Genomic DNA, 18,183 nt, shown 5'->3' with positions numbered 1-18,183 from the left:
TTAGTGCTTACAGTTAATCTGACCCCACCCCTCATTTCATAGGTGATAAAACTGAGATGAAGGGACTTGCCCAAGGTCATACAGAGGCTAAATTTTGAAATGACTTCAGTTACAGTCACATGAAAGTCTTAAGCATCACTGTAAGGAAAGAATCTTCTGCTCAGAAATCTAACCAAAGGAATGGAGGCAGTTTCCAATCACTTTCATAGTGTTAATATAAACACCACTTCCAAATTTGGAGGAAAATGACTTGATAGTAAAGGGGTTAAGAGTGTAGATTCTGGAATCAGATTGTCTGAGTTCAAATACTGACTCTACCATTTCCTAAACAAGGGGCCTTAGCCAAACTGCTACCCCACTCTGTCTCAGTTGCATCATATGTATAATGGAGACACGAAGACGATAGTCGAGAATAAGGGTTATTGCAAAAAAGTTCTTAGTGCTGGGCATACAGTAAGTGCATAAGTTATTTATCTATTTTCAATATCATTGCTATCATGGTAACTATAAATTCCATGTAGTTTACCACTCTTTCACATTCCAAAGTTTGCTGACTAATAATATGCCGAGAACTCAGAATTGTGACCTTAGTTTCACTATTCACTCTCCTCACTTCTGAGCAAGTTTCCTAATCGCTCTGTACATCATTTTTGACACGAAACATTTACATGAAAAATATCTAGTCTTCCCCATACCCTGCTCTGTAACCATTTCAACCATACTATAATGAATCTATCAAATTTCAGTATAGTGTTGTATCTGTATGTCATGCTTCATTTTATTGATACTTATAGATTTTTTTCCTTTGGGAATACTCTATTTCACTTTTGTCCTTTCCATCCCCTCTTTAAAAAATCTAACAAAAGTCAGGGCACCTGGCTGGCTCAGTCAGAAGAGCATGTGACTCTTGATCTTAGGGTTGTGAGTTCAAGCCCCATGTTGGGTGTAGAGATTACTTAAAGAAACTTAAAAAAATAAAAATAAAAAATCTAACAAAGGAGAGGTTCACTCTTCAAATTTTAAGAACCACACAAATTCATTTTTGGTCCTCACTTTGTAAAGGAAGAATAAAAACAAGGATTCTACTTAAAGATTCAGTTTTCTTAGTCTATGTGCTTTGTCCACTGGAGCATAAACATCCACAATATCACAAACCACAGGGAATAATTGGATACTAGAATCACATGATAAACCACAAACCATTTTTCATTAAATATGTACTTCTTCAGCCTATGAAGAGATAATTTAGCACAACACATCAAATAATCCAGGATGAAGGCTGTTAGATGGATCGAAAATTCCATTATATTTATCTACATACCTTATCATATGGCAAGAGGCCTTTCAAGGGAAAACGAAGAGTTGCAGGATCCAATTTCCACGAGTTACAAATGGCTCCCGAGTTATTTACAACTGGCAGAAGGCTGCAGCGGCCTGTATGTATTACAAAAAAAAATGTTTTTAAGTAAACATGAACACAGAAGTGCCTGGTCCTTTGATCATTCTGTGAATATTTAATAAATATCTGGGCTGAATCAGACACTGATTGTAAAAAGCTTGTAGTTAGATATAAATTTCGGGAATTTTCTTTGATTATTTTTAGTCCAGATGGTCGAAGACCAATTGTACAGACATTCCAAATTCAAAAATGTTACATTTGTCCAAGTATCTAGGTTAGAGATAGCAAACTATAATCTGTGGGCCAGATGCAGCTTGCTGCCTGTTTTTGTAAAGTCTTACTGGAACACTGATGCTTTTGCACCACAATGACAGAGCTGAGTAGTTCCAACAGATTGAATGGCTCCTAAAGCCTAAAATATTTACTATATCACCATTTATAGAAAAAGTTTACAGATCTCTAGTCTAGGGTCAACACGATTCACTTTACACATGATGTTCCTAGAGGCCTTAGATGTAGCATATGACCATCAACTCAGATACCCGACTGCCTAATGAATATTGTCACTTGGATGTCCCACAGGCACCTCAAGCTTAACACATCTTAAGTTGAACTCATCATGCTTCTCAAATCTGCACCACTTCTAGAATTCATTAAATGATACCAATATCCACTCAGTTACAAAAGCTAGACGTCTGAGAACTACCTGTCTAGTGTCTGTTTGCTTTATTTTTGTATTTCCAATCTAGAATAGCACCTGACTCACAAGAAGTGCTGAAAATTTGGTCATCAACTAAATAATGGTCTATATACCCAAACACTGCTGCGCACTGCACAAATTGCCAAATCACATGATTATTTTTAAAAGAAAATTCTGAGGGGTGCCTGGGTGGCTAAGTCAGTTAAATGTCCTACTCTTGGTTTCAGCTTAGGTCATGATCTCAGGGTTGTGAGATCAAGTCCTGCATCAGGCTCAGTGCTGATAGTGGAGACTGCTTCAGATTCTCTTTCTCTGCCCCTCCCCTGCTCTCTCTCTTTTTCTCAAAAAGAACAATCTAAGGAAAAAATAAATTAAAAAATTCCGAGAGTCTAACAAAACATGAAAAAATGAAAAACAAAAGAAATGAAGTATAGAACAAAAGTGTGAATTGGAATGGGCTGAAAGAACCTGATAGTCTTGTGTACTATGGCCTCAGAGGGACAGATCGGATGAGACTTCTAGTTGCCTGGAGATTCCATGGGGCTTTACTAGCTCTAATAAAAGTTCCCTCTTTTCACCAGGAAAAACATCTTCTAGAATGATTCCACCTGAAGCTTAGACCTAGTCCAGACACCTGTGTTTTCCTCCCTACACTCAACACAAAAAGTACCTGAAAACAAGGAAATGGCTATTATTAAGCTTCTACAGAATTATCAAAATAACAAACCACTAGGACATGTGTAAGGTACATCTGCAAATTTTGTTCAGTAGCTGACTAAAAACCAGGTATTATTTAGTGTATTTTAAATTATAATCCTACCACAAATGGAGTTTATCCTTGCTGTGGGCCTGAAGGTATCCACAAAGTCTGATACCAAGTTTCCAAGTAACTAAAAACAAAACAAAAACAAGTACAAAAATAAAATCAAGACTGCTCTGAATATAACCATCATTTATATAAAATGAGACAATATGTTAAGATTTAATACAATACCTAGCATATAAAAATGACTCAAAAGTTAGTCCTCTTATACTTCCTTACAAAGAATTACTTCCCAGTTCATCTGTCCCTGAATTAAGCCAAATCATACCACCATGTCCTTAGCTATTTGATGAAGCTGGTATATTTTAACACATGATATAGAAACTGTCTCAAGAAGATAGCAGAAAAATAAAACAAATACATTATAATGATTAAAAAAAAAAGCACATTTTATCTCAGGATAAAAGTGACCATTTTGAAAATAAGCACACAAAAATTAGATTAATATAACGGGAGGGGTTGTGGGAGGGGGGATGGGCTAAATGGGTAAGGGCACTAAGGAATCTACTCTTGAAATCATTGTTGCACTATATGCTAACTAATTTGGATGTAAATTTTTAAAAAAATAAGTAAAAAAACCCACAAAAATTAGATTAATATAACTATTTTTGATTAAAATTTCTATTAAAAAATATAGAAAATATCAGATTTACCCAGTGTGGAAGTTTTCCCTCAGGATATAGTTTCCTGATCTCTGTGACTGCAAAATAGGCTGGTAATAGACAGGCATTTCTCTCCAAGATATATGCTATAACCTAAGAAAAATAAAAGAACAATGTTATTGTTCTTGATTAGTTCCACAGATAAGCCCTTTATATGCAACAGTGGCAACAAGAACAAAGATATTAAAAGCAAGGATATGATATTATGGGTTTAATGGGCTTACACTATAGCATAAAAGAATTCATTTATATGTGAAGAATCTCTAAAAATGAAGATTAATGGACAATGAAATGGATGTTAGTAAATAACCTTGCTTTAAATATTGGTAGCCTCTAAGAGGAAAGCAACAGATCAAAGTAACAACTCTTGCAACATTAGTCACTAAGCACAAAGATCTTTCAGTGGTCCACAGGCTATGGTCTTGTAACAGCTGAAAATACTTTAAGTCTATATTGTTTTCATAATTAAAAGCTATGACTTAATTAAAATTTTCATTAGAAATACAATAAAAGTAAAATACATTTTAATCATATCATAAAAATATAATAAACAGTAAAACTAGAAGTGATTTTTGTAGAAGTACCCAAATGGAACAGTTCACAAACTACCATATGTTTTAAAGGCACAGATCTATATAAAAATAGACTTTTTTGAGATTATGATCAATGAATTGCAAACATGTCCTAAATTACCTCTCTTGCTGCTAGAAGCTGCTGTACAACAGCTGAGCTCACTGTATTGGGAATTGTCAAGATTTTCTCCAAAATCACTTTTAAGAGATCTCGAACACCCTGATATAAGAAAAAACTCATAGGTTAAAACTAAGTAGTGCCCCCCGTGCTAGGTTAAAACACCTAAAAATTTCAACATCACATAATCAGAAAAAAATGTTACCTTCAATGTCACATTTTCAATTTTTCTGAATCAGAGCTAACATTTAAGTCCCTAACATTAACCCAAGAGAAGAGTCATGTTGCAAAACAGAATTCTAAAGAATGTCCTACAATATGAATGAACAAAGAAAGTCACTTACAAATAAAAATCAGTCCACACTCTGCTAAGTTTTTCGGACCCTCACAACATTACTACACTTTCTATTATTATGAGAGTCCAAAAAGTTTAATTTGAGCTTACAAAAATGTATTTAAATAGAATTCGAAAACACTCTGAGACATGGGCCATAATATTAAATTTTCTGGCAGGTGATCCCTTCTGCTTACTCGCTTTGTCGTATTCTAACTTTACTCCCCCTTCTCATCTATCACATACCTAATCACTCAAACTTATCCAATAAGGCTATTCTGTTAATTGGTCATCTCCTATCTATTACTAGTTGCCTTATTTCAGAGCAGAATCAGATATATAGAGAAAAAATTTCATTTAACATGCATTTATTGAGTATAAACTGTGTGATCAGTCTTGCAAAAAAGAGACAAAACATACACATGAAAGAAATTAGAAAAAAAAATTATAAGGCATCCTACAAATTAGAAAGCAAAAACTCCATTGTTTCTCGGCTTTTTGGCTAAGATCAAGTGAAGAAAGAAAAACTCCAAGTAAACCTGCTAAGGAAAGTGAAGTGTAAGTAAAGAGAAAATTAAAAAAAGAAAGAAAGAAATAAAAAAGTTTCTTAGAATTAATTTTGTATGAAATCATGATGCAGATCAATAATTAGGCAGTTTAAGTCATTTCTGATTAGAGAAAATACAGATAATACAGATAAAGCCTAGGGTCAGACAATGGCAATCCTTTCAAAAAGGACAATAACAAAGGTAGTCTGAATGGAGGAGAATGGTGTTTGCAGCAAGGGAGACCCTGAGTTGTATTACGAGACACAGTGAGAGTGTGTGCTGTTATTCTGGGTCAAGAGAAGAGCGCTGAAGCATATATGGTCAAAGGAGGTCAAAGCAGAGGTGAAACAGGGCTTGCTCCCTTTAGCAGCTGATGACTACATCCCTTCATGGTTTCACATGCCCCTGCTCTGTGCTCTTTCATTTGAAAGGGGCGCAACATTGTAAGATCTGTGACATGAAAAGGCAACAGAATCTGCTGGTGACTTTCCTACTCATCATATATATTAGGACTGGAATTTTTAAGAATGTTGGGAGGAGAGGGCTGCCTGGGTGGCTCAGTCAGTTAAGCGGCCGACTTCGGCTCAGGTCATGATCTCGCGGTCCGTGAGTTCGAGCCCCGCGTCGAGCTCTGTGCTGACAGCTCAGAGCCTGGAGTCTGCTTCGGATTCTGTGTCTCCCTCTCTCTCTCTGGCCCTCCCCTGCTCATGCTCTGTCTCTCTCTCTGTCAAAAATAAATAAACATTAAAAAAAATTTTTTTTTAATTTAAAAATAAAAAGAATGTTGGGAGGAGAGCAGAGAAGCTATGGGAAACACTGAGCAATTTTAAGTTCCTTTAGGAAATACAACAAAAAATAAATGCTTCCATTTCATTTATTCCATCTGAAATTAAGATCTACACACTAAAAATCAATCATGTCTGAAAGTGATTACTTTTTATAATTAGGAAAAAATACCTTGTAATCCACTCCCCCAATTATTTTCCGAACTAGTTTAAATGTTAAGGCCCAAAGCTGCGTTCTTTCCCATTCCAGTGTGTCAGAGTTTATCAGGGATTCACAAACCATCCTAGAAAATAAGAATACCCATTCCAGTTACATAACAGATTTTTTCAAATTCTCTAACAGCCAAGGTCTGTGTATTCTGTGTATTTATCATAGCGTTTCTGCGAAAGGAACATTACTTTTCAAACGTACTTTAAAAAATTATGTACATTTTTTTCACTTAAGTGAAAGAACACAAAACTGAACACGATAATATTGTGTATATTCTTGCTAGACAGAAATCTACCAGAAACTATAGATGAAATGCTTACCATCTATCAGTTTGCGGTAGATTGTATTTTTCCAAGATGACTGAAACAAGATTTTCAATCCCACACGCTCTTTTAAAGTGTGACACTGACACTACTCCCATGAAGAGGTGGGAGAAGGGTCTACACTCTCTTCCCTAAAATCTGGGCAGGCCTAAGATTATGGCAAAAGGGGCGCTTATGACATCCAAGGCAAGGTAATGTAGCTTCTGTCTAGCCTTCTTTTGAATGCTTGTGTTGGGTGCCATCATGCTGTGAGAAAGTCCAGATCACAAGGAGAGGGCATGTGTAGATTCCAGATGATAGCCCCAGCTAGAGTCTCAGATGACAGCCAGGCATCAACCACCAGACATGAATGGGGAAACCTTTGTGATAACTATAGCCATAGCTACCATCCGACTGCAATCTCAAGATCCTGAGAAAAACTGCCTACTGAACTCAGTCAATCACTGCAACCATGAGTGTTAATAAGAGGGTTATTATTGTTTTAAGTCACAATGTGTTCATGTAGTTCATTGTGCAGGAAAAGTTAAGTGATCCTAGCTCCTGAGTTGAAAGGCAAAGCCCGCCGGGTTTTGAGCTTTTATGTACACAATTCTAAGAATACTATATGCTAGAAACTAAAACCTGACGTTTTATGAAGGATTACTTGTTGAGCCTAACCTCCTTTTTCATTCTTTTACTCTATTATAACAACCTGGATCAATTTCCAAATATTAATAAAAAAAAACTCTTTGGATTGCTCTATCAGTGAACATACCTGGGTGGAAGGAGACCAGTCTCCACTGCCATCGCTAAGCAGTCATAAAGAAAAGAAATTCTTTTAGGACTATGCTGGCCATGAATAAATTTAACAATCCACTGGATGCACTGTTCATGAGATTCCTGGAAAATTAAAAAATGATTATATTTTAGGTCCAAAGTGATATTTTACATATAGCCATATACAGAGCTAACAAATAGCTAATATACCTGGGAGTATATCAAGACTATGAATGAAATACTCCACTATAAACATTCATGAATGAAAACAATTAAAAAAAAAAGACAAAATGAAAAAATTCAGATTTAGTATTTCAGTCATATTAAACTTAAAATCAATACAATTCTATAGATTAAATTCCCACTATTTTTATTACATGAGACTGCCAGAGGGAGTAAGATTTTCTTAGTATTTTCATGGTCAGTAGAAAGCGCTAACAAAGACTGTGTACTGTGTAAGAAATTGTAAGCAATGCCCTTAATGGCAGATATAAACATTCCTGTCATTGGGCTGGGGGAGGGGGGTGGGGTGGGGATCCACTGTGAGTCAGTATATCAGCCTCATGAGAATTGTGTGAAATCTAATCCCTAAGAGCCTAATTATGAATCCAATGACATATCAAATTTCTAGACTTGTATAACCTGATACCAAAATGTAGTACCCATATCAGTTTGTCTTCTAGGATACCCTCAAGAGGGACCTACATGTCCTCCTCTTCTGCACTACTACTGTCCCTCAAACACACTTCTATTGTTGAAAATATAATGATGATTTAGAAATATCTATTTTCTGGGGCGCCTGGGTGGCTCAGTTGGTTAAGCAGCCGACTTCGGCTCAGGTCACGATCTCGCAGTCCGTGAGTTCGAGCCCCGCGTCGGGCTCTGTGCTGACAGCTCAGAGCCTGGAGCCTGTTTCAGATTCTGTGTCTCCCTCTCTCTGACCCTCCCCCGTTCATGCTCTGTCTCTGTCTCAAAAATAAATAAATAAATTAATTAAAAAAAACGTTAAAAAAAAAAAAAGAAATATCTATTTTCTTCCTGGCTCCCCCATTAGAATATAAACTTCTTGAACACACAGGCCATCCTTAACCCAAATTAAAATAAAATGTTTAATAAATTATTTAAAAATTAAAATATGTTGAAAAGATGTTCGATATTAGAGAAATGCAAAATAAACCATGATGACATATAATTTCTCCTGTTTTAGACTGGTAAACATCAAGAAACATTCATTAACACCCTACTGTGAGGCTGGGAACAGGTACGCTTATTCTCCCCTTGCCTGGTATGACCCTTAGGAAAAGCTATTAGGCAATCTGTATAAAAATTATAAATAGACATACCCTCTAACCTACCAATACTACTTTCAGGAATTTATTCTGCACAGTGTCCTATGCAGAATATTATTCATTTTAGTACTGTTTAAAGTATTGTTATTCATTTAGTATTGTTTAAATAACCTAAGAAATAACCTAAATGTCACTCAGTAGGAGACTGGTTAAATAAAGGAAGGTACAGTCATATAATGGATTATGCTACTGTATGAAAGGCAGAAGTAACTTTCAATGGATTAATGTAGAATTACTTTCAGAATTTAATAGTAAGAGGAAAAAAGGTGCTAATGAACAGTGTACACATTATATGAATGTTTTATAAAAATTGATTCTACATGTGTAAAATACTTCCAGAAGGCAACAAACTGGGGATACTGGCTGCTGACATGAAAAAGTAGGTGATTAAGTTAAGAAAGATAGAAGGCAGACTATTCGTAGGGTCCCCCTTTTTGGTACCTTTTGCATTTGGAGTCATATGAATATATTACCTATTAGAAAGTAATTAAAACATTTTTTTTTTTTAAATGAATATATGCCGGGGCGCCTGGGTGGCTCAGTCAGTTGAGCATCCGACTCTTGATTTTGGCTCAGGTCATGATCTCAGGGTCAAGTAATCAAGTTTAGCATCGGGCTGTGTGCTGAGCACAGAGCCTGCTTAAGACACTCTCTCTCTGTCTCTTTCTCCCCCTCTGTCCCTCTGCCCCTCTCCTCCTCTCAGGGTCTCTAATAAAAAAAAAAAAATTAAAAAAAAGAGAATATATGCCATTATGTAACCCATGTTTGAGCAGCAAGTCTTATCACCAGTGGCTTAAATGGGAACGGTTCTCATTTTCCTACAAATAATTCACCATGAGAAGATAATACACTACTGGAACAGCAGCTCTTTAAGGATCACACATTTTGTCTTTTTCATGAACATATTTTCTGGTGACTGTTCTTTGTTACTAAGTTTTGCTGCTCCTTTCCTCGTTTTTATTGTAATATCTTAGTATCTTTATTATAGTATCCTTATTGTGGCATTTTTTTGTACCTTTACTTTAGTATCTTTGATCATAGTATCTTTGTATCAATGCTTTGTAGCTCCTTTGTTGAGAAAATGAATGAAATTTGTATCTTTTACACTTCTACCACAGCTCTTTTCCCTTGCACCAAATAAATCAAAATAGGATGAAAATGGTTTTATATAATCTAACATGGGGTAGATTTTTAAAGACATCTCACACTGTGCTGTTATCAACTTGACTTCTCAGTACTGGTTCTCCACTAGAAGAATACAAATGGAAACAAATGGAAGCCCGAATATACAAATAAAAAGTATTGACAAACTTATTTCTCCCTTTCCAGAAATACCTTAACAGCAACAACAAAATAATGTAAAAAAGAAGGCATCAAAAATCATCAGCTGAATGTCGTAAAAATGCAGTGCTCACCTGAGAAAGACCACCCCAAAACTGTCTGAAGGCCCCCAAACAGCTAATTAGTTTTGTTTTTTCATCTTCAGGGGTGTCCATAAACATTCTAAAACACAAAAGTCAGATTATTTGCTACTAGTTCTAAAACGGTAATTCAACATAACCAGAATCTTATGGATCTTACATATCTCCAAGACAAACCAAAGTAAAATCTTACAAAAATACACTCATGTAAAAACACAAAAATCTGCCATGCATATATACTCACCCAGGAAAAGCCTCTTCTATAATTTCCGTTTTCTGTAAAAAACAAAAAGTAAACGATGTAAAACAAACAAAAGAAGAAGAAAAAAGGAGGGACCTCGAGAAAAACACTACAATGTAACATAGGACAAATCAACTCAATCAGAGACACACACAAAATAACAATCCCGGCCTGGTCTGTCACGAAGGGTATTGTGGATTTCAAAGGCGACTTTGAAGTTGACAGCTGTTGGAGATTCCTAAACCCTTGCGGACCTGCACGGTGTCACAACAAAGGAGAGGAAGGGGACAGGTTGCCTGGGCCGGGTTCCTTGAGTCAGCCACCGAGTGTCCCCCTCGCCCGGCCACTGCCCTTTATCCCTGGTGGCTCCACTCACCACCACGTCCTCAAAAATGCTCTGCAGTTGCGTCTCCATTTGGACCATCGCCCCTGCCTTCCTAGGACGCCCAGCGAGCGGCCCGGGTTAGACCCGAGCTCCGGGAATTGAGGGGCAGAGGGGCGGAGACGCCCGCCGGAAACCTGGGCTCTCAGGAGTCGCTTTCTCTAGCGCTCAGCGGAAAGGATCCCCTTTCGAGGCCCAGCAAACCGCAGGAGTCTGCCCGGAAGCCCGGAAGTGCCGGGTGCGTGCGGGTTATGAAACCTGCAGAAACCAGAGACCCAGCCAAATGTTCCGCCGGTGGAGAAGGCCAGCCTGCGAGCCAGACGAGAGCGCCCCCAAGTGGAACTTTGAACCTAAGTACCCCGAGGCGTCGTCTGCTGCAGGTCGCCACCTCCCGGCTGGAGAGGAAGATGCTTCCGGCTCAGGGCTAGTGCTTTTGGCTCCTGGGAAGGAAAAAAGCTTGGAGCCCAGGGAATGGCAGCCAGCGAGAAATGCTCCTCCTGCAACCTAGGTGAACATGATGTCTGTCACCTGCTGACTTTCTGGAGCCTGGATTTGAGACCACACCTTTCTTGACGACAGGGACCTTATCTTCTCAAGTACGGTAACTTCAGTGACTTGCACAGTGTGTGACACATAGCAGGCTTTCAAAAAAGGTTGAAAAAATAAGTGAACGCATTATTACTGATTTTTAATTAGAATAATCAAATAATAATATCTACCATTTTTAGTTATAATCATATAAAATAATAAATGTTATTTATTACCTATTACTGAATACCTAGCCTCTTTGGTGAGGGTAGGGGTGGAGAAGGGTTGGCAAATAGGAAGGCTGATCTACTGGCATGGTCAAATCAGTGGCTAAGTGCACTGTGGAGTATACCCCTCACTCACCACTTTATTTTTTCAAGCATCAGTTTGACATATTCCTGGAAGCCTGACCTCCTCAGTTAAGCTGATTTAGGGTCTCTTCTTTATCTTCATTTAACACCTTGGTGCATAAGTAGTGGAGTACTTCATTTATGAAATATTTGTTCACCCTTTGCTCAGAGCTAGACACAATGTTAGGTACTTAATGAACCATAATGCATTAATCAATTTTGTAAAATATCCAAGCTAGAAGAATGACAGACCAGAGTTATTTTTGTGTGCTAAACAGACTATCTTATTTTGGACTATCTTTGATCAGATGCACCTTTTCTTAAGTTTGTTTGGGGTGAGGAGGGGCAGAGACAAGGAGAAGGGGAGAGAGAGAGAATCCCAAGCAGGTTCCCGCTGTCAGCCTGTCAGCACAGCCAATGCAGGACTTGATGTCAAGAACCTTGAGATCATGACCTGACCCGAAATCAAGAGTCGGACCCTTAACCGACTGAGCCACCCGGACGGCCCCAGAAACACTTTTAAGATAGTTTTCAGTTACTGTCTAGCAGATTTCCAGGCTTTCACTCTGTTTCCAAATGAGTGTGTTAGCAAATGCTTGAAATCTCAATATTGGCCAGGGCTTGTATAGTTAAAAAGGAAGAATGGTCAAGAAAGAATTATATTTTTTTATAACCAAATACAAATTAATTTTTATAACATGCTTGCTGATGTTCCATCCTTTGAATAAAAATTGACCATCTATTCCTATACCTTCATGTGTTTCCCCTGATATTAATTTCTTCATTTGATGTGTAATCTATAAACAATGAAATACATACATTTTGCATGTACAGATCCATGAATCTTGACAAATGTTTACACTGGTCCAACTGCCAATTCAGTGAAGAGATGGAGTATATTTATCACACCAGGAAGTTCCTGGTGTTCCTTTGCAGCCAAACCCCCAAACACTGTTTTAACTTATGTAACTATGAATTAATTTGCATGTTCTTGAAGTTTATATAACTGGAATCACACAGTATGTATTCTTTTGTGCCTAGCTTCTTTCACATAACTTTATATTTGGAGAACCATCCATGTATGTCAATCTGTAGTATACTACAGATTATTTATCAATTCACCTGTTAGGAGGCATTTAGATTATTCTCAGTTTTTGAATGATTTGAATAAAGTTGCTATAAACATTCTTGAACAAGTCTTCAACCAGACATATGTTATCTTTTCTCTTAGGTAAATGCCTAGGAACGCAATTTTGGGGTCATATGGGAAGTATATGTTTAATTTTATAATAAATTGCCAAACAGTTCCCTAAAATGGTTTTTACCATTTTTATATTCTAATACAACAAATGTGTGAGGGTTCCAACTGTTATGCCAGTATCATATTGTCTCAATTGCTGTAGCTTATTAGCAAGTCTCAAAATAGGGTAGCCTAAGTTCTCCAGTTTTATTATTTTTTTCAAGCTTATTTTGGTTATTCTGGGTCCTTTGCTCATTTCTTTTTTAATTTTTTTTTTTGTTGAGAGAGAAAGGGGGGAAGAGAGAGAGGGGGGAGAGAGAGAGAGAGAGAGAGAGAGAGAGAGAGAGAGAGAGTATCTTAAGCAGGCTTCATGCTCAGCGAGGAGCCAGAGGAGGGCCTGGAACCCAGGATCCTTGGATCATGACCTGAACCTAAATCAAGAGTTGGATGCTCAATGGACTGAGCCACTCAGGAACCCCAAATATATTACTCGTTTCTCATTCTGAATTTAAAAAAAATTTTTTTTTAATTTTAATTATTTATTTTTGAAAGAGAGAGAGTACATGCATGTGAGTGGGGGAAAGGCAGAGGGAGGGAGAGAGAAAATCTCAATGTAGGCTCCGCTCCCAGCACTCCCAAAGCGGGGCTCTATCTCCGGCCCCTGGGATCATGGTCTGAGCGGAAACCAAGAGTTGGTTGCTTTACCAACTGAGCCACTCAGGCGCCCCTATGTCTTTGCATTTCCATATAAATTTTAGAATCAGCTTCTCAATCTGACCAAAAACAAAACAAAAAAAAACCAACCTAGAATTTTTATTGGGATTAAATTGTATCTATAGAATAATTTGGGGATAATTGATACCTAAATAATATTGAGTCTTTTAGTCCACAAACACAGTGGATCTCTCCATTTATTTAAGTCTTTTACTTTTTCAGCAGTATTTAATGATACCAGTCCTCAGTGACAGAGTGGTTTTGTTAATTCTGTATGCCATAACCAAGAGTCAGTCCATTCAATTAAAATACTCCTCTAAATCCTTAGCTTGAAATTTCTATAAAATGGCATATAATTTCCTTAGCAGAAAATGTCAAATCACTAAACGCTCACTAGAAGGGGGGAAAAAAAAAGCATACAAGGAAAGGACTGGTTGGAGATATGCTTGAATGAGTAATGTATCAACTGTCTTAGTTTTCCTCAAAGATGACCAAGCCTTCAGCAGGAAGGAAATTACCGGGAGCAGGTCAAAGCAGACTGAGTGAAAGTGCAAATGTAAAACTGCACCTAGGGAAATGTGCTAATGGTCAAACCAGTGCAACTAGATTGGTTCAAGGTGGAGGCTTGGTGCTGGGAACAGTCACTAAGTCAGGAAACAAATAAAGGCAGAAATGAAAATAGAGGTGACCAGCAAGACTGGAACAAACTGAGAACAGCCAGGACATCTCTGAAAAAAAGCTGGTACATTCAGATCATTGTTAGTGCTGGACTCAAGATAAACAGTTTGATCAGCCCGGAGGGTGAGGCCAGGGTAGACACCTTTCAGAATTGGAGGGCCCTGAAAGCCACAGTGTGGAGTCTGAGTCAGCAGCTGATGAGATGACTGCTTTGGGTTTATAAATTATAAGAAAGACACAAAAAATAATAATAAGCATATGGTTTAGAAGAAATACTGGGCTAGATTTGAGGGTCTGGGGGTACACCTACCTCCCTAAGGAATGGAGATAGCAAATGTAATGGGGAGTCGGAAACCCTACATGTTGAGGGTAGAGATGAAGTCGTTTAGGACCTTGGGAGGAAGGAAGTAGAGAGGAGGAATACTCCATAAGTCTGTGAGCAACATAAAGGCATCGTCTGTATAGTCATGTTTTCTATTCCAAATTGTAGTATAATGTCATAAAATGAATGAATGAATAAATGATGAATGAAAGACTATTGATATTGTAAAGGAAGGTGTGGAGAGTAGGCTGGGTTCCAGGTTCCAATCAGATAAATTATCTCACGGAGTCATCAATGAAATGAAAATCCCATTAGCTTACCCATAAAAATCCCATTGGTGAGGAATCAGCATTTGGTGGTTTTTGAGGCGGGCAGCTTTGACCTACTTCTGGGGCATGAACCATTGCACATGGATGACAGGAGCAGGGTAGAGGATGCTAGACCAGGAATGCTGGAAGTCTGTTCTTTTTAGATTCTAGAGCGAGAAGTAGAGTTAATTAACCTGAGAACAGTCTCCCCAATGCAAATATGGGGTTTTCACATGGAATGGAGATGACACAAAGACTGGAAGAGTCTGTTAAGCTCCCGTGTCAATCTTTCTGAGTGACCTGAGTCTACATATATAGTTGTAGTCACACACACACTCACTCACTCACTCAAGACAAATGGACTCTGGCATTAGATAGCCTAGGTTCATATCCTGACACATCCCACTTAACTAAACAAGTAGCAAACCCCTTCATTTCTTGAAGCTTCAATTTTACTATCTGCAAAACACCTAAGTCCTGTGGGTAAGAGAAGTGAATGTGTTCAAAGGATTCAGTCTAGCATCAGGCATGCGGTAAGCTATCAAGCATCAATAGCTCTTGGGAATTTATGCGCTTTTTAGAACTCCTTCACTCCAAGATGGCTGGGACCATTAGCAGCGTTCAAGTTGTGTAGGAAAACTATAATATAAATTTAAAAGATGGGAGAGGTGCTTGGGTAACTCAGTCGGTTAAGTGTCCGGCTCTTGGTTTTCGATCGGGTCACGATCTCACAGTTTTGTGGGTTGGAGCCTGTATCTGGCTCTGCACTGTCAGTGCGGAATCCCTGCTAGGGATTCTCTGTCTCCCTGTCTCTGTGACCCTCCACCATTCATACTGTCTCTGTCTCTCTCAAAATGAATAAATAAACTTAAAAAAGAAAGGTGGGAGCAAATCCTTATCTCATGGATAAGACCTTTGGTGGAGACATTGAATCTTTGCTTAATGCATGGATAGTTAAAGAGGAAATTATCCTGTTGTTATAAGACTGGAAGGATATCACTGGAGAGCTGTTCTGGGAAATCTTATAAAGGAACATCATCTAACCATCTCAGTGTAGGTTTTTGTGATGTAATGCAGGAGTGGGGACAGAAGACATTGTGCAGTAATGAGGATTATATGATCCTCAATAGGAAAAGAATTTAACTTTGACCAAAAAGAGATCTGGCCTTTGCCCTTGAATTCTGAAGGATAATGTTTAAACCCTTTGAATGTCATGCCTGATAGAAATGTTTTGGTTTTCCTGGGGCCCTTGGGTTACCCCAAACAGTCTGACAGTGTGATTTGGAGTGAGGAAGGTTGGCTCATGAGGTCAACCTCTGGAGGCACTGGAGGTTGAGTTTGGCTACATGGGTGTCAGCCATACCTGCATGATGGATCCCCAATAATCTCTGGACACTGGGATCAAGCAAACTTTACTGGTCAGTAATGTCTCATGTATGTTGTCATGTATTGATGCCAGGAAAGTAATGCTGTCCACAACTTCATGGGAGGAGAACAACTGGAACTTCCCTGAACCCTGTGTTATGTGCCTTTTTCCCTTGGCTGATCTCCATCGGTATCTTTTAGTTATAATAAACCATACCCATGGGTATAACATGAGTCTTTCTAGAAAATTATCAAACCTAAGTGTTGTCTTAGGGACTCCCAAACTTGGAATGGGTGTCAAAAGTGAGGATAATCTTGATGACTGCTCTTTTTAACTACGCACACCACAATTCCACTTCTCTTGGGAAGGAAAGAAGGGAGGAGAGAAGGGAGAAAGCCTGGGAGGGGAGGAAGGAAGAAGGGAAGGAGGGAGGAAGAGAAGAAGGGAGGAAGGGAAGAAAGAAAACGTCAACCACTATCTATCTGTATAGACATGTGTTCGCATGTATCAGGAGAAAGTATGGAAGTATTTTTGCCTCTGATGGGCAAAATAATTGCCCCCCAAGGATTTCCATGTCCCAATCCCCAGAGCCTGAAAAGATGTTAGATTTCATGGCACAGGGGAATTAAAGTTGCATATGGAATTAAGATTGCTAATCACCTGACCATAAACAAGGGGGATTACCCTGGATTATCTGAATAGATCCAATGTAATCAAAAGGATCCTTAAAAGTAGAAGAGGGAGTTGGAGAATCAGAAGATGTGACTAAGAAAGAATAGTCAAAGAGATGTGAGATTTCTGGCTTAGAATATGCAGAAAGGGAACCATTAGCCAAGGACTGTGAGTGGCTTCCAGAAGCTAGAAAAGTTAATGAGCCCGATTCTCCCCTGAGAGCCTCCAGAAGGGAACCCAGCTCTGTTGACACTTTGGTTTTAGCCCAGTGAGACCTGTAACACACTTGTAACAAACAGAACTTTAAAATAAATTTGTGTTGTACTAAGCCACTAAGTTTGTGGCAATTTGCTACAGCAGCCACAGAAAACTAATCTAAATGGTAACTATCAATATTGGCTACCTAAAGAGATAGAAGGGATTGACTATTTATTTTAAAGTGATACTTAGAAAAATAGAGTAGAGACTTCTTTCCTAGAAGGTAGTCTCTTCACTTTTGATGCTGAAGATTTCAACATGTATGTTCCCTAAAGAATCCAACCTTATTAGGTCCAAAACCTAACTTGTCATCTTTCTAGAACACTAGACATTTCTGCTAAGGGCATCCCTCTTCTACTAGTTTAGAGTTGGTCTCTAAGTTCAGAGGTGCTGCTGTCATATTTCTCAAACTCAACACATCCCTGTTTCCATTGGTTTCATTGACCTTGTCACCTCGCTCTAGGAATGCAACAGCCACACCTACCAGGTGTCTCTATTTTCATCTCTCCCCATTCCAGTCTACTCTATTCTCCAGATCCAGGTAAATATTCTGAAAGCACATCTTCCATCATGTAATTCTTTGACTTTAGATCCTTCTTTGGCTTTTCCTTTCCTACAGACTCACAGTTTAAATTTCTCCAATCCCAGTGACTTCTTTTTTCTTTCTTTTGAAAGAATGGATTTTTAACTCCAAATGTATCATTTTCTAAATCATACCACACAGATTTCACAGCCTAAAGGATTTTGATTTTTATCATTTATTTTTGCCATGTAAAAACGTCATTTTTCCTGGATCATTTTATTTGTATAGAGATGATTTGATTCAAACAGTACTTTGACTCATGCTAGTAGTGTTCATTGTGTTGTCCAGAATTAAAAACTTTAATTTTCTGGTTAAACACCATGAAATCAATTTATAATACTATTAATATAATTCTTAACTCCTTTGTGCTGTTATTATTTTTCAAAATACTATCTGTAAATATTTTAAAAAATGAAAAATTCTCCAAAGCTTATGTTAAAAAAATAAGTTTTCAACCAAACTCCTCCTCATCTTTAACTTCCCTTTCTCAGAAGTTAGTCACTTGCAATTCTTTTTCTAAATATCATGCTTCATTGCAAC

At 38.0% G+C, this 18,183-nt stretch overlaps 1 protein-coding gene across 2 annotated transcripts in view; it reads right to left on the bottom strand.

Moving 5' to 3' along the window:
* The window catches only part of MED23 (mediator complex subunit 23), a 44,133-nt gene extending 33,320 nt beyond the window's left edge, over positions 1 to 10,813 (bottom strand). For both annotated transcript variants that reach the window (XM_019420579.2, XM_019420580.2), the window contains exons 1-9: positions 10,619 to 10,813; positions 10,246 to 10,277; positions 9,996 to 10,083; positions 7,230 to 7,354; positions 6,114 to 6,225; positions 4,278 to 4,376; positions 3,576 to 3,677; positions 2,920 to 2,989; positions 1,322 to 1,434 (exon numbers count right to left, since the gene is read on the bottom strand). In XM_019420579.2, the coding sequence (XP_019276124.1) occupies positions 1,322 to 1,434; positions 2,920 to 2,989; positions 3,576 to 3,677; positions 4,278 to 4,376; positions 6,114 to 6,225; positions 7,230 to 7,354; positions 9,996 to 10,083; positions 10,246 to 10,277; positions 10,619 to 10,666 (789 nt within the window). In that variant the 5' untranslated portion in view covers positions 10,667 to 10,813. The remainder of the gene's footprint in view (positions 1 to 1,321; positions 1,435 to 2,919; positions 2,990 to 3,575; positions 3,678 to 4,277; positions 4,377 to 6,113; positions 6,226 to 7,229; positions 7,355 to 9,995; positions 10,084 to 10,245; positions 10,278 to 10,618) is intronic.
* Positions 10,814 to 18,183: the final 7,370 nt, after the last annotated feature.

Source organism: Panthera pardus, unplaced genomic scaffold (assembly GCF_024362965.1).
Source record: "Panthera pardus isolate Hobbes unplaced genomic scaffold, ASM2436296v1 HiC_scaffold_17, whole genome shotgun sequence".
Lineage (NCBI taxonomy): Eukaryota > Metazoa > Chordata > Mammalia > Carnivora > Felidae > Panthera > Panthera pardus.
This window is presented reverse-complemented; position numbering and strand designations above follow the sequence as displayed.